Source organism: Pinus tabuliformis, chromosome J, assembly GCF_031772625.1.
Source record: "Pinus tabuliformis cultivar Carrire ecotype Pingquan chromosome J, CPIR1, whole genome shotgun sequence".
Lineage (NCBI taxonomy): Eukaryota > Viridiplantae > Streptophyta > Pinopsida > Pinales > Pinaceae > Pinus > Pinus tabuliformis.
In genome coordinates this window covers 1,295,252,720-1,295,277,781 of record NC_142295.1, presented here as the reverse complement: position 1 = coordinate 1,295,277,781, position 25,062 = coordinate 1,295,252,720, and the positions used below count along the sequence as shown (strand labels likewise).

The window sequence follows — 25,062 nt, the reverse complement described above, 5'->3', positions numbered from 1 at the left end:
CCGTCGATTGACCCCGCTTGATCCAACGGTCGTCGCGCAATCTCGCACGGACTCTAGCACGGTCATTATCAAATTGAGAGCACGCGAGAAAAGTTGTTTTCTCTTTCCTCCATTTGCTATGTGTCGAGCGCTAAGGCTAATCGCGCGGACTTGGAACAATACTACTTACCACCTTTTGGGCGCGCGAGATACCGCTTCCCGCTCATCAAATACAACCCACGTGCTTATTACTTAACTTTAAGAAAGACGCTTTAAGGAAGGTTTAGCGCTTTAACCACAATATTAACCTTAAACATGAATCGGAAACGATTAACGATAAAACACATAAGCCCTGTGATTTATCAATGAAGCGTTAAAATAGAGGAAAATACTCGATTCGGGTCCAAAACGCTGATAACACAAATATAAATGAAATTCTGCACCAGGATTAACACGCAATACCACACTTCAATCAATTACTCAACAAAATGGAAATTACAGAGTCTTGGCCCTCTCGGCTCGATTACAACAATTTGTATGACCTCTGTTTCAATCTTAAACCCTATCTATCACTCAAACTCTCGCTTACTCCCTCTGTTCTCAATCTCTTACCCCTCTGTCATTACATTCATTTTCCTTTTATGAATCAAATCCTATTCTAACTGCATTAACAACTTGATCTCTATTTTAATCAATCTAACAATTAAATCTCTATTCTCAAGCTTTGTTACACACCTATGCTAACAACTTATCCCTTAGTCTAAAAATAATACAATATTCTAATTATTACAATAATGAAGTAAAGATCATTTTCGAGAGATCCAACCGTCTCTACTAAAATTGAATTTTGACCACTCAGGTCAATGAAATTCATCTCTTGTTAGTCACAACATGTGAATATACAATCACATTGTTGGCTATGTCCAGATGCTTCTGCATCAACAAAGAGAGGCTGACGCAATCCAGAAAGGCAGACGCTGGGGTTTCTGGGGCATATTGGAGCTGAGGAACTGCCGGAGGGTTTATCCGGGATTTTAGATGGGACATCTCTCTCAGATTGAGAGGTACCACTGCCAAGGGCATTCTCTGTTGGGTAAGCTGGATTTGGCACCCAGATTGTACTATGAAATTGCTTAATAAGAAAACCCTTAGATAGTTGGACCGGTTTTCCCGCATTGGGTTTTTCTGGGGACATTGGTCCAAAAATAATGGTGTCATTTTGTGTGTTTGTTTCTGTTTCCTTTAGTTGATGATCTGTAATATGTTGAGCATGCACTAGTGTTTATTTTTAGTATTTACATTGTAAATAACTTGTTAAGTAACGGAACAAGTAGGTAGGAATAAATCAGTAAAGTGCATGGAGTGTTTCTAATTAGTAGACTTAGAAATTCCAACATGGTATCAGAGGGTGGTTGCAGATCACAGGAGAACTGAGGACATCAGTCGAGCGAAGCAATAGCAACAGAAAACAACTGTCCCGAGTGACAAAAGTTGTTCCTAGCAGAGCAGCAACAAGGGAAGGGTGATGCAGTGCCTGCATCATCAAGGGTGAGCCAGGAAGAGGCAGCGAAGAGGCAAAGGGAGGATCACACAGAGCCACGCAGAGGGCTATGATGTAGTTGGCTAAGGAGGCTGAGCTGCTGGTGCCGGGATTGCACAGAGCCTAGGAGCTCTCACCTTCAGGTTGTTGGGGTTTAGGAGGCTGTGGGAAAGTTGCAGAGTGGAGCTGGTGGGGTACTATAGTCAGAACAATACCTGACAGGGCAAGGCTAATGAAGAGGGAGTTGCTACCGAGGGTTTCTAGCTGAGAAATCCGGATCAGTGGTGCGGTTGCACAGACGATCAGAGTAGGGGGCATCTCGACATCGGCAGAAGGATTTCTAGGAGGGAAATCGAGACTCAGAGGGAGTCACATCGAGAACTTCCAGGAGGGAAGTAGAAGAGCAGCATGGCACTACACAGAGTAAGAGACAAGGAGAGACTAGATGGAGCCTCAAACTTCGCAGTGTGGAAGGCTAGAATCTTATCCGTACTTGACAGAAATCGTGTCAAGCACTTCGCCTTGAAGACGATAGCTATCCCAGTCGACCCAGCTGAGAATGACAAGTACGAGGAGGCAATGGCGAGGGCCAAGAGCATCATCCTTGATAGGGTCAAGGACCATGTAGTACCACACATTGCCGAGAAGGAAACGACAAATGAGATGTGGGAGGCGTGGGTTTTGCATAAACCGAGCAACAAGGCCAACGACAAAGGAAAGGTCAGGACGAGTATGGGTTAGATACAAAAGTTTTCCTACAAGTTGACGGTATAAGGTAGCATCAACTTCAGGAGAAGTACAAGTGACTGAAAGTTTGACTCCAGACTGAAAGGGAGAAGGGGCTGGCTTACAGTCTTCCATGTGAAAATGGCGTAGAATATCACAGGCATACTTGGACTGGGAAAGGGAAATACCTTCCTTGGATTGCAAGACTTGAAGACCAAGAAAATAATGTAAGTGTCCTAAGTCTGTCATTTCAAACTTCCTTTTAAGGCTAGACTTCACATGGTTTATAAGGTTGGGATCACTACCAGTCAGGATAAGATCATCAACATAAAGAACAAGAATGATAAGAGACTTGCCCACTTTCTTGGTGTAGACAGTATTGTCAGAATGACACTTAGAAAAGCCATTTTCTAAAAAAAAGTTATCCATTTTGGCATACCAAGCTCGAGGAGCTTGCTTGAGACCATAAAGGGATTTCTTAAGCCGACATACAAGGCTGAAGTCTGTTTGTATAAAGCCAATAGGTTGTTCCATATAGATTTCTTCATGCAAGTCCCCATGCAAGAAGGCAGATTTAACATCCATCTGATGGACTTCCCATTTGAAAGAGGCAGCAAGGGAAAGAACAAGGCAGATAGAGTTCATTTTGGCAACAGGGGAGAAGGTTTTAGTGTAGTCAATGCCTTCAACTTGTGAAAAACCCTTAGCAACAAGACGAGCTTTATGTTTATCAACTTTCCCATCTGGTCCATACTTGGTTCTGTAAACCCATTTGCATCTAACAAGTTTTCGTCCCTTTGGTAGAGGAACAAGATCCCATGTATCATTTGCCAATAATGAATGATATTCTTCATTCATAGCTGCTTCCCAATCTGGATGGCCTGAAGCTTCTGCAAAGGTGTCAGGATCATAATTCACTGAAGCTTGAGCCAGTAAAGAAGAGGCTCTATCAAACTAAGAACGTGTACGTCGCTGATCTGTAGGATCATCGGCAAGATCACCTGTTGCATCCCGAGTAACACGGACCCATTTTGGAAGCTGAGGAGCTGAAGGAGGACCTTGAGAAGGTGGGGGAGGATTTTCATCCTCGCTTTCATCATCTGATGAAGAAATATTTTCAAAAGTAGAAGAGATAGGGAGAGGTGGCACATCCGCCGAACTAGGCTCGTAGGCCGATATATTTTCAGCAAACTTTACATCTCTTCTAATGATAACATTTTTGGAATTAAGTGGAATAAGTCTATATCCTTTGACATCTTCAGAATATCCAACAAAAATACATTTTTCACTCTTAGGTTCTAAAGCTTTATGTTTCTCATCTGGAATATGGGACCATGCTTCACTTCCAAAAACACGAAAGTGACTTACATCTAGTTTAATTGAGCTCCATGATTCTTCTGGAGTGATATTCTTTAAAACCTTAGTAGGAGTGCGATTTATTATGTAATTTGCACAGTTAATTGCTTCTGCCCAAAAATTAAGACCAAGTCCTTTAGATTGAAGCATACAATTAGCCATTTCCTTTAAGGTGCGATTCTTCCTTTCAGCTACACCATTTTGTTGTGGAGTATATGGAACAGTATGTTGCATTTGAATTCCATTCTAAGTGCAAAAGTTGATGAATTTGTTGTTGACATATTCTCCGCCATTATCAGATCTTAGCTTAAGAATTTGATGTCCAGATTGTTTTTCAACAAAGGCCTTAAAGGCCAAGAACATGTTAAATACTTCACTCTTGAGTTTTAAGAAGTATACCCAAGTGCGTCTGGATAAATCATCAATGAAAGTTAAGAAATACTTGTAGCCAGAGAATGAAACAACTGGAAGTGGACCACATAAATCACTATGCACAAGCTGTAAAGGCGCTGAGGCGTGACAAGAGGCACGTTTTTCAAAACTATCCCGATGATGTTTTCCGAGTACACATCCAAAACAAACACCATCTCTGCAAGATACCATTGGAAGACCTGTCACCATATTTTCTTTACATAGATTCTGAAGGGAGCGATAGTTTAAGTGACCAAATCGCTCATGCCAAAGTTTGCTGACTTCATCGTTATGAGCAACAAATACCGAGGGAAGATTTGATGACCCAAAGTTGTGAAACTTATACAACCTTGTAGAATCATCAGCAATGCCAGTAGCTAAAATCTGTCTAGGATTTCTTAGGTCCTTAATTACAACATCGTGAGGTGAAAATTCAACGATTTTACCTTCACCTGAATGAGTTATCTGATATACAGATAGAAGGTTGCAGGATAAGGTTGGAACACATAATACATCATTAAATTGACCATTGTCTATATGAACAGTTCCAGTCCCTACAACACTAAGAGATCTATCATCACCAACATATATATTTTTGGTGTTACAATCATTTAAAGAAGAAAACATGGCTTTGTTTTTGGCCATGTGATAAGAAGCTTCAGAATCAATGAGCCACTCATGAGAATGAGAAGAATAAGATACATTTAGTGCATAGCCAGACCGAGATGCTTGACAACCACATGCAGAAAGTGCTATTCCTGAAGATGAAGTTGAAGTTGAAGAGTGCTCCAAATGGATGTTATGCTTCTTCATTGCTGCTTCCAAGGCTTCCATCTTCTTAAAGCATTTGGATTCTAAGTGGCCATCTCGATTACAAAAGTTGCAATGTCTATTAGTCTTCTTCCCTTTGTTTTTATTTGTCTTATCATTTTGTTGAAATGATTTTTCATTTTGAGGCTGAAATTGCTTAGGACCCTTTTTTGCTTTAGGACCATTCCTTTTAGGATACAACTTCTTAGGATTCTTTGAATTTGGTTGCTGCTGGGCGGCTAACACTTTCTTAGAAGAGTTTCCAAGATGAAGAAGACCAAGGTGTAAGAGTTTTTCTTGTTCTCTTATTAAAGAATCACAAAAGGAATCAAAGGAAGGAGACTTGTAGGCTTGTCCTTGAGAAATGAAGGCTTCTCTTGTAGAATGGAAGGTGGAAACAAACACAGAATAGGCTGGTCCCAACTTAGTAAGAATGGAATAGATAAGGTTACTATCTTCTTTCTTAACCTTAACACCTTCCAAGAGAAGTCTAAGGGTCTTGAACTTGGACGAAAAATCTTCAATGCAAGAAAAATTATTGGGGTCCAATGTAAGCAACTCATTTTCGAGTTGATGGGCTTTAAGTTCATTTTTAATTCCAAAAACTTTTGTGATCTGTTTCATTGCTTCCTCAGGAGTATCAAGTTCTGCAATATGGAATTTAAGATCTGGAGAAATAGACATCGCTATCAACCCTCGTGCTTGATCTTGCCTATTTTCCCATTTAGCTGCCTTATCTTCATCTTTCGGTTTGGTTTCTTGGCCTGAGGCTATTCTGTAGAGACCTTTACTTCTAAGTAAATCCACAATGTAGGACCATCATTGGAATTAGTTGGTGCTGTCAAGAATAACTTGGCATGGACTTTCCATTTTAACAGAAACTGAAGCTATAGATGCTGAAACTAAGTGTTCCAATGGAAAGATCTCGAAAATTTAGGCTGGTTCAAAAAAAACGGCTCTGAAAACGGCTTCTGGATGAAGAAGTTATGGCTTTTTGAAGAAAATTTGATGAAGATGCCGATGAAGTGCGGGAATGTGCGGAAATGAATAATAATGTTATAAAAAAAATCAACCCCCTTTCCAAACTTAATCTAATTAGCTCAACAAAAAGAAGACTTGAACTCAAGACCTCTACTTTCGTAAAGTAGCTTTGGACCAAGTGAGCTAAACTAAAAGTTCAGTAATTTTTGGAAAAGAGGAAGGGGGTTTTTTTTTTTTTTTTTAGTCGCTGAAGCTTTGGGCTGCGTGCTTACTTTGAGAAAGCCCTTTTTCCCTACAAAACACAAAACACAAAACCCAACACGGACATACAAAAGCTTGAAGTTAGCTTTAGCCGGAAACTAAATATTTTCCTCAATGTTTCTGATTTTCCGAGATTACACTAAGGCGCAGCGGAAAAGAGCATACGCATGAGAAAAATCCTTCCTTTCTGTTTCTGATTTGCCCAGATCGCACAGAGTCGCGGGGCAAAGAGCATACGCAGAAATGAAAGGTATAGATCCGGTAATTAAAAAAACAAAAAGCTAAATAAACCGAAACTGAAATAAACAGAGAGAAAATAACTGTAAACTGCAAATAAACACTGTATACCTCCAGATCTTAAAAATGACGTACCTAGGGCTACCAGAAACCTTTTCGCGTGAAACGAAAGGGGTTCCTCACTGGAACAGATGCTTCCAACACAATAGAGCAGTCCTCTCGGCCCGAAAGTAGTCAGAAACAGTAGATCTAGGAAACGACAGTCGGATGCAGTTCTACTGGCTTCAGATTTGGATCACCAATGAACGCGGCCCTCAAATAGCTCTGATACCATGTAGGAATTTACAGGGTAAGTTCCTCAGACAGAACACCAAAGGACACCGCTCACAAACAGATCACAGATCAATACACCAGTATTTTGACGTGGTTAAAACCCTCAAAGAGGGAAACAGTCGACGGCCTGAGCCAATGCGGCCACTTCAGGCAATATATTAATAAAAAGAATGAAAATTTACATAAGCTTCTCTCATGAACGGTTACCCTACAAATGACTCTCCATGCTCTTTAAATAGAGATCATGGACCAATCGGGTGTTAAGCCACGGATCAAGTGTCGGTAATACCGAGGAGAGAATGAACCGTCGGATCACTACATATCGTGACCGTCGGATTGTAAGTTACAAAATGTACATAGTAAAGAAACACACTTTACCTAACTCTATACTAGACCAAGTTATACTTAACTATTTCCTATGTGTCGGAATATCCTAACAAGGCCCTAAAGAAATTGTACCAACATACTTCTGTGCAGAGAAGGATGTTACTAGAAAATCAGATGAGGTCAAATCAGATGAAGAAGGGAGAACTGATAGACACCTTCCTCGGAGGACTGAATGAGATCCGAGATCAGTTGACTTCCATAGAAGCCATGTCGGATCAGGAATTGATGGTGAGGGCAACCTTGGATGCAATTTGAGAAGACTGGGAGGTATTTGTCTAGAGTATACTGCGCAGAGGGACACTTCCACCTTGGGATGAGATGTGGGCGGCTCTTCGCCAAGAAGAGATCAGACGACAGACAAAGGCAGGAAGCAGTAGTAAGGGGATCAGAGTCAAAAAGGAGGAGGAGGAAGATGTTGCCCTAGCATCTGAGGGAAAGCAAGAAAAACGGAAGAAGAAAGATCTCTCCAAGATCAAGTGCTTCCATTGTGGGGAGTTGGGTCATTATGCGACCCAGTGTTCAAGGAAGAAGAATAAGGGAGAGTCTTCCGAGACTAAGGCAACGCCAGCAAGGGCAGAGAAAGAAGTGGAGACAGACGATGACTGTGCCATGAGTGCACACACACCACTTGAGTGGGAGACATCGAGTTGTAGTTAGACGGACTACAGGTGATGAGGGGCAAGATCCTCAAGGTATCCAACGTCTTGGATTAGACCTTGCTATGGGAGCCCCGAAGAGTAGTAGCAGGACTAGCTGATGTGGGTAGAGACGGATGCGGATGGAGCAGTGGAGAGAGCTACAGTGCAGGATTCCCAAGACAACGCGAGGCTAGCAGGCTGCAACAGTGCGAGAGGCACGGGAGTGTTGCACCAGCGTAGGATGGCACAGAGAGGTGTGCAACAGTGCAAGATGCAGGGAGTTGTTGCATCAGCGCAGAGGTCAGAGAGGGAGCACTTGTCAGCGGCAGAGGGAGCTTCAGCATCATAGGGTGTCTTTAGCCCAATTGAGTCGCAGTGTAGCAGTGGGCAGCACGATGCAGCATGATGAGAGGAGTTGTAGTGCGGATGCAGTGTTGGGAGAAAGGACCAGCAGTAGCACGGATGCAGAGGGAGTTGCAGTACGGATGCAACAGTGGAAGTGGCAGGGCCATGGGTAGCAGTATAGGATGCGCCAGTGCAGAGTATGGTGGGCAGCAAGCCTAGCATTAGCATAGGGATTGATGTCAGATGATCAAAGTAATACTCAGTGAGGAGTATTGCTAGAGCATAGTCCTCGCTAAGGGGAGTGTTGATTTGTGGTAGCATCGGATGCGCTCTAGCCACGAAATTTGGTGGAGAGGTTGGGGCACATGAGATCTCCAAGACTCAGAAAGGGTTTGGGTAGATTCTAAACAGTTTAGGAGATATTAAAATAATTAATATTTTTAATGGAGTCCCTAAGTCTAAACTTAGGGAAATTAAAATATTAATGTGGATTAATATAAAACTGTGTTAGAATGGTCCAAAAGACATGGATCAAGCCAGATCTAATCTTAGCTATCGATTAGGGACTTAATCTTGGCCGTTGATATGTCAACGAGAAAAGTATAAGAGGAGGCTTGAGGGTCACTTGGAGAGCACACCAGATGATCAGTGATTCTATTCTCTAGAGCGGGGTTTGCTAAGAGAGATAGAATCAGTGATCGGAGTTGCAGCTGAGGGGCAGTGAGTACAGAGAGACAGAGAGGCAGAGATAGTGCCGGGAGATCAGCGCAAGAGCCAGAGAGAGTGATGCAGTAGTAGCCAAGGCTCATGCAGGGCCACGCAGAGGCAGCCAGGAGCTGCGCAGTGCTTCAGAGAGGCCAGCGTTGTTGACGCAGAGGGCTAGAAGGTTGACGCAGACCCATTCAGGGTGACGCAGGGCCAGTGCTGGGCAAAGAGAGGCTGACGCAGTCTAGAAACGTAGACGCTGAGGTTTCTGGGGCAGATTGGAGCTGAGGAACTGTCGGAGGGTTTATCCAAGGTTTTAGCCGGGACATCTATCTCAGACTGAGAGGTACTACTGCCAAGGGCATTCTCTGTTGGGTAAGCCGGATTTGGCACCCAGATTGTACTCTGAAATTGCTTAATAAGAAAACCCTCAGATAGTTGCACCAGTTTTCCCGCATTGGGTTTTTCTGGGGACATTGGTCCAAAACTAATGGTGTCATTTTGTGTGCTTGTTCCTGTTTCCTTTAGTTGATGATCTGTAATATGTTGAGAATGCACTAGTGTTTATTTTTAGTATTTACATTGTAAATAACTTTTTAAGTAACGAAACAAGTAGGTAGGAATAAATCAGTAAAGTGCATGGAGGGTTTCTAACTAGTAGACTTAGAAATTCCAACCAATCACGCTCTGATACCATGTTGAAGTTTCTAAGTCTACCAGTTAGAAACCCTCCATGCACTTTATCTGATTTATTCCTACCTACTTGTTCCGTTACTTAACAAGTTATTTACAATGTAAATACTGAAAATAAACACTAGTGCATGCTCAACATATTACAGATCAACAACTGAAGGAAACAGAAACAATCACACCAAATGACACCATTATTTTTGGACCAATGTCCCCGGAAAAACCCAATGTGGGAAAACTGGTGCAGCTATCTGAGGGTTTTCTTATTAAGCAATATCATAGTACAATATAGGTGCCAAATCTGGCTTACCCAACAGAGAATTTCCTTGGCAGTAATACCTCTCAATTTGAGACAAATATCCCGGCTGAAACCCTGGAAACACCTTTCGGCAGCTCCTCAGCTCCAATTTGCCCCAGAAACCCCAGCGTCTGCCTTTCTGGACTGCATCAGTCTTTGCCTAGCGCTGGCCTTGCGTCACCCTGAATGGGTCTGCGTCAGCCTTAGGAGTCCTTGCGTCAGCCTTCTGGCCCTCTCGTCAGTGTTTTGGCCCTCTGCGTCAGCAACACTGGCCTCTCTAAAGTACTGCGCAGCTCCCGGCTGCCTCTGCGTGGCCCTGGCTGCTACTGCGTCACTCTCTGCCTCTTGCGCTGCTCTCCCGACACTATCTCTACCTCGCTGTCTCTCTGTACTCAGTGCCCCTCCACTGCAACTCCGATCACTGATTCTATCTCTCTTAGCAAAGCCGCTCTAGAGAATAGAATGACTGATCACTCTAGTGTGCTCTCCAAGTGACCATCAAGCCTCCTCTTATACTTTTCTCATTGACATATCAACGGTGGAGATTAAGTACTTAATCAACGACTAAGATTAGATCTGGCTTGATCTTTGTCTTTTGGACCATTCTAACACAGTTTCATATTAATCCACATTAATATTTTAATTTCCCTAAGTTTAGACTTAGGGACTCCCTTAAAAATATTAATTATTTTAATATCTCTTGAACCGTTTAGAATATGCCCAAACCCTTTCTGGGTATTGGAGATCTCATGTGCCCCAACCTCTCCACCAAATTTCGTGGCTAAAGCACATCCGATGCTACCCCAAATCAACAAAAGATATCTCTGATCTTAAGTTTTTATTAGAAACCCCTCTGTTCCTAAGCCTCTAGTTCTCTTTGAAGCATTTTTATGCATGAGGAAATCAAAATAATATCTGGAAGGCTCATCACCCTCTTCCTTCCACTGTAAACAGTCTCTGATTTGGGTCCCTTGGTTCTTTATTCCTCCATACCTCTGAGTGGGTGTTCCACCCTAATCACCTCTTCCGGCAATGTATCATTATGTATATCCTCAAGAAGTTTCTGTTTCAGTTCAAAATTTCAAGGCAATAGAATGCTTTCAACTTAGTCCGATCTCTAATAGTCTCATAAATCTTCTTAAAAATAAAATAAAAATTACATAGGCATATTTTGCTTTACCTATGTATATTGAAATATTTCTTAGAGAGGATATAAGACAGTAAATGATGAAGTGGAACTATACCGTCTAACGAACTAGGCACTCTGGATTCTGCTATACTTTTTTCTAAAAGTAATAATCTTTATCATTTGCTGAAGTGTTAATCGCATTGTGCAAGTATTGCAGATAAACAATGCAGGCTCAAATGCATACAGTTATAAGCCTTTGGTGGAGACGGATGATGAAGCACTCATGTAAGACATTGATCTTTTGGACATATTTGAGGATAAAATTCTGTTTTGGTATTGCTAATATTTTCTTCTACTGATGTAAGCTAGTTTAAATTTTAAATGGTTCTATCAACAGGGAAGTTGTGACAACTAATACATTGGGTACAATGATTTGCTGCAGAGAGGTAAACTCCACTTGACTATATCAAACTTAGTACTCAACAGATCTTACAACTTTTAACATATAATTAATTGATAGTGCTAGCTTTCATTAAGTATAGTCAGTCATGGCATAAAGCAGGCAATAATGATGATGATGGGTCAACCTCGTGGGGGTCATATATTTAACATTGATGGAGCTGGTGCTGATGGTAGTCCAACTCCTAGGTGAGATTGATTTCAACTGCAGTGATATTTGGTAGTATTTATTTCGACTCCTCTCTTGCATCTTTCTCTTCATGATGTAGCTTCTTGCCTTTTTTCCATGTTTGCTACGCTCACCAGATTCCTTGTACCAAGAATAGTTGTTGCACCCTTCCAAGTAGAGTGAAGAAAAAGACAAAGGTGATCCTTTGTTCAAACTAACGTTTTCTTAAAGCTTCCCATTTCTATTAATACAAAATATAATACATGGATTTTATACAAAAAAGGGGCCCACAAACATAACTTCCATAAGCATAAAACCAATAATCAACAGTGCTGATTAACATATCAAAATGTTGCAACATAGGACCAAAATAAATGTTATCTATTAAGGCTGTACAGACTAATAAACCATAGAACTAGAGGAAAATTATATAGAGCATCTAGGCTGGTTGGCCAACACACAATGTCATGTCAAGCGACAATTGGAATAGCACCTGCGTTAGGAGAGTCTTTGTAACCCCCATCCATTCACTGTGTGTTTAGGATCAGCCTGAGTCTTCTCCCAAATGTCATTGCCTTATTCAGTCTCTGCAGCCTGATCTGGTTCATAGATGGCCAGAAGCACAGTTAGAAACTTGTCAAACCAGGGAACATCATGAACATTGTATGGGGCCATCTTCCAGGCCACTCTTTGTTAATTTTTCTTAGGGCTATATTGTTCTTTGCTGAAGATGATTTTATTTTAAGCTTTTTCATCATTTACATATGCATTCACCCCATTACATCATAACATCTTTAGCGATTATGTAGAAAGAACAATAATATCAATATTGCAGTGGAACATATAGGAACAACAAAAAGAAAAACATGCACAAATAGAGACACCAAGAGTTAGGTCAGAGACCAGGGCAAAACCCCACAAAGGGGAAAATCCAACCAATTTTTCTTCTATTAGATATTCATCAATTGTTCAGCTGAGATACAAAGTACAATGAGATATATCAATCACAACAGGCCTCCTAAGGCCAACCCAAGTCAGTTCACAACTATGTTTGTGAACGGACCGATCTGATCTCTGATAAACAAGTCCAAAGGGAGCTGCTATCATATCATTGTTACCTGCCATAAAGATACTGTCTCATCTGCCATCCATCAGGTCATCACAGTCATCAAGGGCTCTGAGTCCTGACACACTGTCATAATAAATACTGTCTCACTGTTGAAGGCACTATCAAATACTATAATACTATCTCAAGATCACTGTTAAGAGTGTTGAGAAATGTAACTAGTATCGGTCGTCATAATTGTACTTGAGCCATGATGTAATGTATTTGAAAGAGAAAGAAAATTATTTTATGAGCTTGGGTTTCATGCTCCATGTATTTTCTAGGTCAAGTCTCCATTGTAGGCTTCTAGGTTTTTGTCAAAAGTCAAAATCATATTTACTATGTAAAGGACCCTTCTTGGGTGTGAAAATTCGGAAACCCCGAATCCTATTGCAGCAACTGATTAAGTTTCTTCTATTGTTAAATGACTTGAACAAATTATTTACTGTGTTCTACGGTAAATATTGAAACTAATACATTGCAGCCTTCACAAAATAAATATTGCGGAAGAAATAAACACTGGAAGAGTAGATGCACGCACACACAAGTACATAGTTATTATTGGACCAACGCCCCTTGAAAAACCCAACTTGGGAAAACCGGTGCAGTAGCTAAGGGTTTTTTTTATTATGCAGTGGTGAATCTGAGTGCAAATCTATGGAAGCTCAAATCTAGATTTCCATACAGAGAAATAACTAACAGGATATCTAGTGAGAAAAATCTCACTCCCAACGGTGATCCGACATTGACCTTGGTTCAAGATGAGCTGCCCCTTGTTGCCTCTACACTGCCTTTGCATTAGCCTACGCAAATATGCGTCCCACAACTCGGACTAGCGTCTCTCTCCCTAACTGATCAATTGCTATCTGGAAAATCGAACCTCCTGGCACTGGATTTTGACTTCTCCTCAACAAAATATGGATCTCCCTTTGAAGCTCTGCACTGCCTCTCTACTCTGTGCTGCCTCTCTGTGGCACTCACTGCCACTCTGCTATCCCTTCCCCTCTCTCACTGCTTCGAATTTACTGAATCACCTCCGACAACTCACCACTGCTACTCTGGAAATCGATTTCCTAGCAAAATCGAATTTCTAGTGGCTCCAAGTGTGTTCTCCAACTCCCATCGAATTTCTTCTTATAATCTCTTGCTAAAACATCAACGACCAAGATTAAAACATAATCGATGGCTAAGATTAACTAGAACTCGATCCATGTCTTCTTCTAGAAGATTCTTACCACGACTTAATTAATACCCTTTAATTAATTAGTTTTCCTAAGTTTAGACTTAGGCACCATTAAAAAAAGATTAATTATTTTCATTAAGTCATCTCTAGGTGGAATTTCCAAAAACGATTTTTGGGTTTTGGTCCTTGGAGAATACATGTATTCTAGCCTCTTCACCAAATTTCATGGCTAGAACACATTCGATGCTACAAAAATCAACACTCCCTCTTAGTGAGGAATGTGTTCTAGCGTTGCAACCCACTGAAACAACACCCTGTCTTTGTGCCACCTCCTGTTACGCTGTTGATGTCTGGCTGCTGCTGCCCACCAACTACTATGCAACTCTGTTAAACGCTGCATCCGTGCTGCTGTTGGCCCTGCTGAATTGCTGTCAACACTATAACTCCCTCTCCATCAGCTGTTGCAACAACTGCAACGGAAAAGTATCCAAAATATTGAATCAAATGTGGTCAGTATGATGCATATGTCACCTGAGCCCTGATTGCCGCTAGCCTCTACGCTGTCACTGAAGCCTCTGCGCTGTCGCTGACTCTGCTCTGTGCCAACTGCACTATTGCCAACTTTGCACTGCGTTGCCCAATATTTGACTGCTACTAGCTACTACATCTGTCACTTTGGCACCTGACTGCACCATATGCCACTGATCCATCCTGCTACTGCATTTTATGGGCTCTCGTAGCAAGGTATTGATTCATGAGGTGGACCTCCTCAAGAATCCGACCCATCCTGTAGCTCTCTGGGGCTACAAAACCAAATCACCCCACCTCACTCTTGGAGGTATCTAGGTGATCATGGTAAACTCTTCCTCTAATGTAGAGGATAACATGCCAATCTTCACGGATGCAGCCTGCTGATCCTGCTTCTCCTCCTTGTCCTTCTTTCTGAGAGGACATTGAGTGCCTTAGTGGCCAAACTCACCACATCTAAAGCATTTCACCTTGGAAATGTCCTTCTTCCCCCTGCGCTGCTCCTACTGCCCCTTTGATGTGAAGGCCACATCCTTCTCTTCCTTTACTTGTTTCGTCCCATTGCTGCTGATGCTGCCAGTGATGGTGGACTTCATCAAATCTCGCCTCATCTCTTGCTACAGATCAACCCACATACGATCCCAGTCTGGCAACTTTTCTTTGCCTAGAATACTCTGAACGAAGACTTGCTACTCTTCGGAAATGCTGTTTAGAGCAAACCGCACCAACTCAGTAGGCTAAGGTGCTGACCCTACGGCAGACAACTGATCTCGGATGATCTAGTAAGGAATGGGTCTATGCGCTCCCCTTTCTGCGTCCTCGTGCATCTCAGCTTCTCCTCAAGTTACATCTTCCGTTGCTCGGAAGATCCATCGTATAGCGTAGCAAGTGCCTCCCACATCTGCTAGGTAGTATCTTTGCCAGCTATGTGAGACACCACGTGATCTCGAACTCCATCGAGAATCAGACTTTTTGCCTTCGCCATCTCCTTCTTGTAGGCCTTAAGCGGATTTGCATCTGTGGGTACAACTACCACGCCATTGATATAAGCTTTGAGATCGTATTCATCTAGAAGACAAGAAATTCTTGCCTTCCAGATCACGTAGTTGGAGGCTCCGTCCAACCGATCCTAATCTCTCAGCCCTGCTGATGCCATCTCTACAAAAATGTCGAATTCCTCCTCTTCTCCTCTGTGCAGCTGCTGACTGGATTTTTGCACTCCCTGCTGGAGTGGGCAAATCTGCCCACAACTACTACTTTGCTAGGAAATTCTAACTTTTGGGCTAGCAGTCCCTTGAGAAAAGAATTCCCTCAGTGTGTGCTCTTCCTTCCTCCTGACGCTATTTTGCACTAGCAAACTGCTGCAAAATAACTGCATCCCAACTGAAGATCTACCTTGCAAGGAAAAATACTGCTGCTCCCACTATCCCTGGTAATCTTTGATCTGGAAAATTTATTCTCTGTCGACTCTCTTAGAGAAATACAATTTTCCTCAAAAATCGACCCTCTTGGCCAAGAACTGTGCTGCCTCTCAGGGTTTCCAACTATTGCCTCTGTAGAGATTCGAAATTCCTCCTCCCTTCTGCTATTGAGCTCTCCGACTTACGATCTGTGCTCTCATACCATGTGAAAATCTGGAAACCCCGATTCCTACTGCATCAACTGATTAAGTTTCTTCTATTTGTTAAATAACTTGAACAAATTATTTACTGTGTTCTACGGTAAATATCGAAACTAATGCACTACAGCCTTCACAAAATAAATATTGTGGAAGAAATAAACACTGGAAGAATAGATGCACACACAAACACAAGTAGACTGTTATTTTTGGACCAATGTCCTCAGAAATCGATTTCCTAGCAAGATCGAATATCTGGTGGCTTCAAGTGTGTTCTCCAACCCCCATCGAATTTCTTCTTATAATCTCTCGTTGAGACATCAATGGGCAAGATTAAAACATAATCGATGGCTAAGATTAACTAGAACTCGATCCATGTCTTCTTCTAGAAGATTCTCACCATGAATTAATTAATACCATTTAATTAATCAGTTTTCCTAAGTTTAGACTTAGGCACTGTTGTCGCATAGAATGTCTAGGCACCACGACAACGACTTAGATCGGGGGCTGTCACATTGATCCCCAATCACTCCATTTGAGCTGTCTCCCAGTAGCAGACTAAGGGGGATAGACCCTATGGAAATGGAAAAATGAAAGATTAGTTGGGAACCAACCAACTTGGGAGACACAACTAAGCAACCAATACTTGTTTTAGATTGCACAAGATTTTAAGGATTCAAAATTATTTGAAGAAAGTGATACCAGTTCCCTGTGGAGTCAACTATTTTGCGAAGAAAATAAGGTTCAAGTAAAGGATGGGAAACTGCTGCTGAAAAAACACCACTGTCTCATATGCAAATGCAAAATTTAAAACTATGTGAAATGCGGGTACTTGGTTAATTTTAGTTAAATGAGGGCCTAAAATTATTTCTGAAATATGTCTTAAATGTTACTTAAGGCTTAGAAAAGTAGTGATCTAAATGTGAAAGCAGGTACTTATACCAACACTGCAAAATGTAAAATCTGCACAAATAATTACTGAAATGCACAATGGATTGAAATGTAAAATGCTGGAATAAAACACCTTTAAATTCAAAAATTCATTTGTATGAAATACTCAATCAAGATCGTTAGATGCATAAGTAAAACTAGATTAGTCCTACTTGCATAAGCATGTAAAAAAAATGAACTTCAGAAATTAAACTAAATGTTTTAAACTCAGATCACATTAATGAAATATCAGTCTAGTAATCTGCTCTTACATCAAATGTTAAAACCAACAATATATTCTAAAACAACAGTCCTGTAACCATGCAATATTCAAAAATTTCTATGTATAACAACAGAAAATTTTAAATGACAAACTGATAACTACAATTCAAAAAATTTCTGAGTTTAATTCTTTATGATCTATTGATGTATTTGATCTAAAAACTTAGAAATAAACTAATGAACAATAGTAAAACAATTTTCAGAAATTTGTTTGCAAAAGTTACTGAAGCTAACTTCTATTTATGCAATTGTACAACAGTAAAAATGTAAATTAAATTTGTTGCTAAACTCCAGCTAATTGCAAATCTATGCCAATATTAACCTTGCTTTCAAAATGAAATGAAGAAAGGTTAGAGGGTGTGCACCAGTCAGCCCTTAGGGGCTTGAAGACACCTGAAGATATGCTGCCCGAATCACTGAAAATCCTCAACTCAGAATTTTTTTGTGAAAACTTTGCTAAAAATTTGTTAAATTTTTTTGGGAAATTTTTAGGAAAAAATTTAGGAAAAATTAGTGAGAGAATTTTGGTGAAAGAGGGAAGGCCGTAAGGTTGAAAGGGAGGCCGAGAAAGAGGTTGGAGATGGCCAACGTAGGGCCTCAAGGCACTAAAAGAAATTTGCCCACGATCTTCTTGAAATTTATCTTCAACTTGCAAACAAAATGGAGGTGCCCTCTGGGGCTTAGATCTCTCTCCGGAATCCACAAAAATCACTTGCAATCTTCAGATCTGTTCTTGCACAAACAAAAGACAGAAAAAATCCCAAAGCATGTATATACAAAAATATGAAATACCCAAAACCCCAATGAATTAAAAAAATTGATATTTACAAATCTACAATAATATTCTACAGATCTAACAGATCCGCAGATCAAAGCCCTCTATTAGCCAAATTTAAACAAATTTTTGCACAATATTTAAAAATAAATTTGAAATTTTAAAGATGCACAAGCCCAAGAAAAACCCCTGCAAGTAAAATATTCTATAAAATTGACTTCAGAAATTAAAAAGGTAGTGGGCTCTTTTAGATTCTGTAAACTAAGAGTCAGTTGGTCCAACTGAGGACTTCTCCAAACACCCAAATTCTGAATGATAATTTCTGCACACTTAAGTCAGCTTGTTAGATTAGTAGAGATTTAAAAAATGATCATAAAATTATCGAGAAATAGAGATATCTGCTACTTCTATCAAATTAAAATCATATTCTAAAAAACCTAGAAATCTGTGCAAGATACCTGTACACAGATCAACCCTCAAAGTCTATTAACCGGCAAATACAAATAAAAGCAGCAAAGTATTAAGAACAATATTACCACATAAATCTGAAAGAGGAACACCACGATTTGAAACTCCAAAGTTTTTGCGTTTTATTAACCAGAAAAAAGTTACAAGAGCTTTCTTAGAGAAAGTACACGATTGAAAATTCGGATGCAAATAATGGAGATAGGCCTCTCATTTATAGAAAAATTCTCCAACGGCTAGTTGGCTTGATCCCCGTCAAAGCAATCTCAACCATTGATGAAGATCAAATGATTTTTTAATTATCACCGTTGAAATAAAGTTACTTTTTGAGGAAATTCGAATTTCACTTTTAATTTCCTTTTAATTAACTCAAAAATGATTATTTTGAGTTAATTGCCGCAAAAAGTTGACTTTGACTTAACTACTATGGCCCAAGGGTTCAAAATATCTTGAAATTTTCAATATTCCCTTGGTCGGGGACCTCCAAAAATTAAAAACTTTAAAACCCACAAATTTTAAATGTTGGAGAATTTAATTTTTCCTAGGACTTAAATTAATTAAATTTCCGGGTTTAGCATTTTAATTTATTTTAGCTAGAAATTTTAATTAAATTTATTTTAGCCAGAAATTTTAATTAATTGACTTTTGAGGGGATTATTAATTTTTCCAACCCTCTAATATTTAGCCATGGTGTCTAACTATGAGGGACCATGCACTAAATTTTTTTTATATGAAATATTACATTTCTAACCCATGAAGGGGGAACACCCGTTCATTATAGACCTTCAATAATTACCCATTTCTGCGACACAAAATATGATCTAGTAGACTAAGTGACTTGTAATAAAATAATCTAACCAAATAGTTAGAATTATTCCCAAATCACTTTTACAGAGACTCGATAAATAACACTAGGACTCATTTAAAATCCTGACGACAAAATCCACCCTAGCTTTGGGGTGAGGCTGGAGGGAAAAACTCTGTCGATCATCCGTGTTTAGAAACACACATGAATCGGTGAGACTAAAAACCTCCTAGGATAGAAATCATCATCAAAAAAATAAATTTACCTAGGTTGTTACATACATTTGTCTTACTAGGATCATTTACATTACAAAATGCAAAATGGGTTTACAAAACTCCAGTGTACATATAGCTGATAATGATGAATCTGTGGATCATCTGAGTGCTCGGACATGATGGAAATCCATGCACGAAAAGATGTATAGCTATGGGGTAGTTGACATGGAGTGGAGTTTAGACTTAGGAACTCCATTAAAAATATTAATTATTTTAATTAAATACATCCCTGGTGGAATTTTACCAAATCGTTTATGGGTTCTTTAGAACTCATGTGCCTTAGTCTCTCCTCCAATTTTCATGGCTAGAGCACATCCAATGCTACCAAAAATTAACACTCCATCTTAGCGAGGAAAGTGCTCTAACAACAATGTCCAACTGTATGTTGCTCTGTTTCTGAAGCATCTCCTTTCCGCACTGTTGCTGCCACCAACACTATGTTGCTGTTGCTACTGTACTGCTACCCATGACACTGCCACTGCCACTGCTGCATCTGTACTACAGCTCCCTCTATATTGCTGCATCTGCTATGTTGCTAGCACTACCACTGCTAACACTGCATTCGTACTGCAACTCAGTTGCTGAGAGAAGCAATTGAAAAACATCCAAAATTACTGAACTTAACTGTGTTTAGCATAATACCATGAATGTTGGAATCTGACTGCTACTAGTCTCTGACCCTCTGAATCTTCTGCACTGCTGCTGACTTTTGCACTGTGTCATCTGCACTGCTGCCAACCTTGCTCTGTGCTAATCAGTCTCTCGTCTCAGGATACTGCATCTGTCTCTCCAATCAACCCACTGGATCATCTGACACTAAGTCCATCTTGCTATTACTGAATCTCGGGCTCCTGTAGCAAGGAATTGATCCAAGAGGTGGACTCCTCAAGGATCCTACCCACATGTAGTCCTCTCGACTACAGCTGAATATCACCCCATTTCCCTCCTGGAGATGCATGGGCACTCATGGCAAAATCATCTTCATCAATCTTTGCCGGAGTAGCCTTAAGATCATGTTTCTCATCGTTATCCTTCTGCTTCAAAGGACATTGGGATGCAAAGTGGCCCATCTCGCCACATCTGAAACATTTCACTTTCGAAATGTCCTTCTTCCGCTTCTGCTTCTACTGTCCCTTTGATGCTAGAGCTACGTTCTCCTCCTCCTCCTTGGTCTTCGTGCCACTGCCACTGTTGCCATTGAGGTTGACCTTAACTAGGTCCCTCCTTAATTCCTCCTGTTGAAGAGTTGCCTACATCTCTTCCCATGAAGGTATTCTTTCCCTACCCAATATACTTTGGACGAAGACTTGCCATTCATCCGAGACTCCATTTAGGGCTGTCCTTACCATCGCGGTAGATTGACGAGTAGATCCCATTGTAGCAAGCTAGTCTCTAGTGTCCTGAAGACGTTGAAGATAGGAGTTAACTCCTTCTCCCTTTTGCATCAACGTTCACTGCAACTTTTGTTCTAGGTACATCTTCCACTGTTCGGAAGGGCCTTCATACAGTGAAGACAAAGCTTCCCACATCTATTTGGTTGTATCTTCGCCCTGCAAGTGTGAGACCACATGATCTCGAACTCCAACGAGTATGAACCTCTTCGCCTTCCCCTACTTGGCCTTGTACTTCTTCTTTTGGTCGTTGTCCACAGGAACAACCACAACACTCTTGACGTAGGCTTCAAGATCGTACTCCTCCAGAACAACTAAGATTCTGGTCTTCCACATGACATAGTTGGAAGCTCCTTCCAACCTGTTCTGATCTCTGAGCCCATGTGATGCCATCTCACCCAATTGTCGAATTGACTCCTCTCATCACTACTCAGCTGCCCAGCAAGTGAGAAATTCGAACTTTTGGCGAGAAAAGTTCCCTGAGGAGAAAATTCCCCTTCTATGTGTCTTTTCTCTTTTCCGGTGGATTTCTGCTCTGACAGAAGCTACGCCATTCAAGCACTGCATTGAGGCTCTGTGGTACTCCCTCTGCCTCTGCAAACTCACAATCTGGAAATCGTATCTCTGTCGACTCTCTCAAAGAGAGATTTCCTCGGAATATCTGCTTCCTGGCAAGGACTGCGCAATCCCTTCAAGGGGATTCAAATTGCTTCTGAATGCAGCTATGGGCCTCTTTGCTCAGCATTGGATTTGCTCTTCTTGTTTCAAAATCAATGCTTTGATACCATGTGAAAATTCCTAATCCTCAAGGAACCCCTACTGCAACAAAACTGAATTTACTCCTACTTGATTTTAATATACATTATCAAGTTATTTTCTGAAAAATACTGAAGTAAATTACTTCTGCAGCCTACACCAATTTAAATTTGATTACATGAAATAGAAAACTAAGCAAAGAACAAGATACATAGGACACCATTATTTTTGGACAAAATAGTCCCCGGAAAAACCCAATGCAGGAAAACCGGTGCAACAACTCAGAGGGTTTTATATTATTAAGCAGTAGTTCTGAATACAATATTGGTTGCCCTCCTAGCAAACCAGTGACAAAGAAAACATAATGGAAGAAAACTGAGTGAGTTTACCTCACTTCACCTGATAGATTCCGGTTGATCTGGCAGCAGAACTGGCTAATCCCGGCTATCTCTGTGCTGGCCCTGTGTTAGCCTTACAGGCTCTGCATCAACGCTGCGTTGTCTCTTTGGCCTTTTGCGTCAACCTTCCCGGCTGTTCCGACAGTTCCCCGACAGTTTCCAGCTTTCTGCGTGAGGGCAACCTCACTTTTCCGCTAACCCTTCTGGCTCCGCGTCAGGCCTGCGTGGGCCGAGATTGGCTCAATGTTAGTCCTTCTAGTTGTTGCATTGCCTCCACTAGTGGCTCTCTGCCTCTCTATCCAGTATTCCTGAATTATCCCTACCTCTCTGTTGCAGAATGATCACTTAGTTCGAATTCTCAGCTTCCTAGCCCCAGAATTCGAACTCCAGATCAATTCGTTCTCTCCGTGTGTGTTTCTAAATGAACCCCAAGTCTCCTTCTTATACTTTTCTCGTTGAGACTTCAACGCCCGAGAATAAGTCTCTAATCAACTGCTAAGATTAAAACATGACTTGATCCACTTTCTAGATCATTTTCACCCATATTTTGATTAATATCCATTAATATTTTAATTTTCTTAAGTTTAGACTTAGGAACCCCATTAAAAATAATAATTATTTTAATAAAATACAATTTGGGTGGAATTTAACCAAACGGTTTTTGGGTTCTTTAGAACTCATGTGCCTTAGCCTCTCCACCAATTTTCATGGCTAGAGCACATCAGATGCTACCAAAACCTATCTTCATCCTCTCCCTGCCCTGCAGTCTTGCCTTCTCATTCTCAGCCATCTCCCTCGCTCCTCCTCTTCTTCGTGTTCCCTCTCTTTCGCCCGTCAAACCCTAGCAGCCTTTCTCTTTTTCTTTTCTTTTGACTTTGGCTTAATTGCCCTTTTTGATTTTAATTTTTTTTTGTTGCTTCAATTTTATTTTATTGTTTATTTTTTTTAGTGTAACTTTGATTATTTAAAAAGGAATCAAATTTTGTTTAATTTGCTTGCTTTTCTTTATTGTTTTGATATTCATTTCATTTTGATTTTTTTGTTTTTTGTTTTTTGTTTTTAAACAAAACAAAAACTTAAAATTTCGATTTTCATTTTTGACTTTAAAAAGGAATTAAATCTAAAGGAAAATTTAAAAGGCTTCATCAATATCAAGTTAAAATTTTTATGTGGTTTTGGCCCATTAAAAATTTAATTAATTAAGCCTTTTCGATTTTCACATTTATCACATTAAATTTTTAAAATTTACCTTCACTTACAAACTTTATCACACTAAATTTGCTAAGGAATAATTTAAATTCTTGTTTATCTAAAGTTCTTTCTTAGGGTTTTTGTGTTAAGAGTTTGGGGCTTTAATTTTTTTGAAGGAAAAATTTGTTGTGTTAAAAAAAAATTAAATTTCTCTATAGTCAAGGCACATTTAAATATATTTAAATTGTCTCTAAAGTTTGACTATAGGAAGCAAGAAATTTTTTCTGGATTGAAGCACTTAAGAAAAAACATTTTAATTCCGAATTGTTTGAAGTGTTTAACATTTGAATTTCATGGTTCTACATGGTAATTAATTTTCGAAATTTAATTGCTTAAGTCCTTCGCATGCTAAGAGTTGTGAACATTTTTATGCTTGACATCTATTGAGATTGCTCGTCATTTAATTAATGCTAAACGTGATTTAATTACTTGAGTTATTAGATATTTATTGCATATTTCTTTGAGAAATTTTCAAGTAATCGTTAAGTATTCTTCCATGGAATTTTCGTAAATTTCATATCTTTCATTTCCTAAACTGAGAATTTTTGAGCATCTATATAATCGACATTGATATTAAAGAATTGTGAAAAGGCTTTCGTTCTCTTTGAGCTATAATTGCATTGGAAATATCTAAATAAATTGAAGTGATAAGGTTGTGACTTAATTGGGGCATTATCTTATTTTTGAGAAGTTTAACTTTCAATCTAGTGAAGTGAACATTCATTTTGGCGATTAAGGGCTTAGATATATTACTCAGAAATAGATTGTGGCATAAGCACCTTCAATCCTTGAATCTAGCTTCATCTTGCTCCATCATCTCGTGCATTTGCATATTAGGTTAGTTTTGCAGAATTAAAATTTACTTCCAAGCATAAGCTTGGTCGATAGAAAGAGAGGTACCCATCCATCTTTGCTTGAGAAGCCTTTTTTTTAATAGTACTTAAAACGATGACATTGCAGTCGTTAGAGCCACAACTCTCTGCAGCACTGGAGGCACCGGGTATGTTAGATTTTCAGGAGAGGTATCGTTAATCACACCTTAGTGTGTTTCACCTTATCTTCTCTCTACCATGTACTACGGAATTAGGCTCAATGTAGAATTAGGCTCAATGTAGAAATGATCAAAGGGTTAAAACTGAGATAGGAATTTTAACTAAAATTTACAAAGATTCCTGTATGTCACATTAGTTTTAGGATCTGCATTTCATATAAAATAGTTATTCATCCAAGCAGTAGTTGTTTATCAATTACTTGGTCCTAAATTTCCTAGCAAGATTGTTGACTCCATAAGGCACTAGTATCAATCGTCTAAATCTAATCCAATACTATAAGTCTTGCTAAATCTAAATCAAATACTTGGTCACTTCACTGTGTCTCCCGAACTGGTTGGTTTCCAACTAGTTCTCCTTCATTCCATTTCCATAGGGTCTACCCCCCTTAGCTTGCTATTGGGAGACAGCTTAAACGAAGAGATTGGGGATCAGGGTGACAACCCCCGATCTGAGCTGTTGTCCTAGTGCCTAGCCATTCTATGCGACAATAGGTTCCTTATGTCAAAGTAGAAAATTTTTGTTGTGTCAAAATAGTTTCCTCCACCAAGTTGGCTCCATCTCCTTCAAGTTGGCCTACCTTTCATCAAGTCAGCCTTATAAAGGATGTCACAACCACTATAAATTGTAGAGGAACTCGGCCTATTGAAGCATGATCAAGAGGTTTTCGATCTAAAGTTAAGGCAGAAAAAGAGTATAAAATCCCTAGAAGAGGAAGAGAAACTATAACGAAGAAGGAGACCATATTCCATCTCTCACATGTGAAGAAGAACGAAAATTTAGTTCTGTTGAAGGAT

General features: G+C 40.0%; 1 protein-coding gene across 2 annotated transcripts in view; it reads left to right on the top strand.

Moving 5' to 3' along the window:
• The window catches only part of LOC149232033 (chlorophyll(ide) b reductase NOL, chloroplastic-like), a 444,638-nt gene that overhangs the window by 201,870 nt on the left and 217,706 nt on the right, over positions 1-25,062 (top strand). For both annotated transcript variants that reach the window (XM_089379335.1, XM_089379334.1), the window contains exons 5-7: positions 11,044-11,111; positions 11,224-11,272; positions 11,389-11,474. In XM_089379335.1, coding sequence (XP_089235461.1) covers positions 11,044-11,111; positions 11,224-11,272; positions 11,389-11,474 — 203 coding nt within the window. The remainder of the gene's footprint in view (positions 1-11,043; positions 11,112-11,223; positions 11,273-11,388; positions 11,475-25,062) is intronic.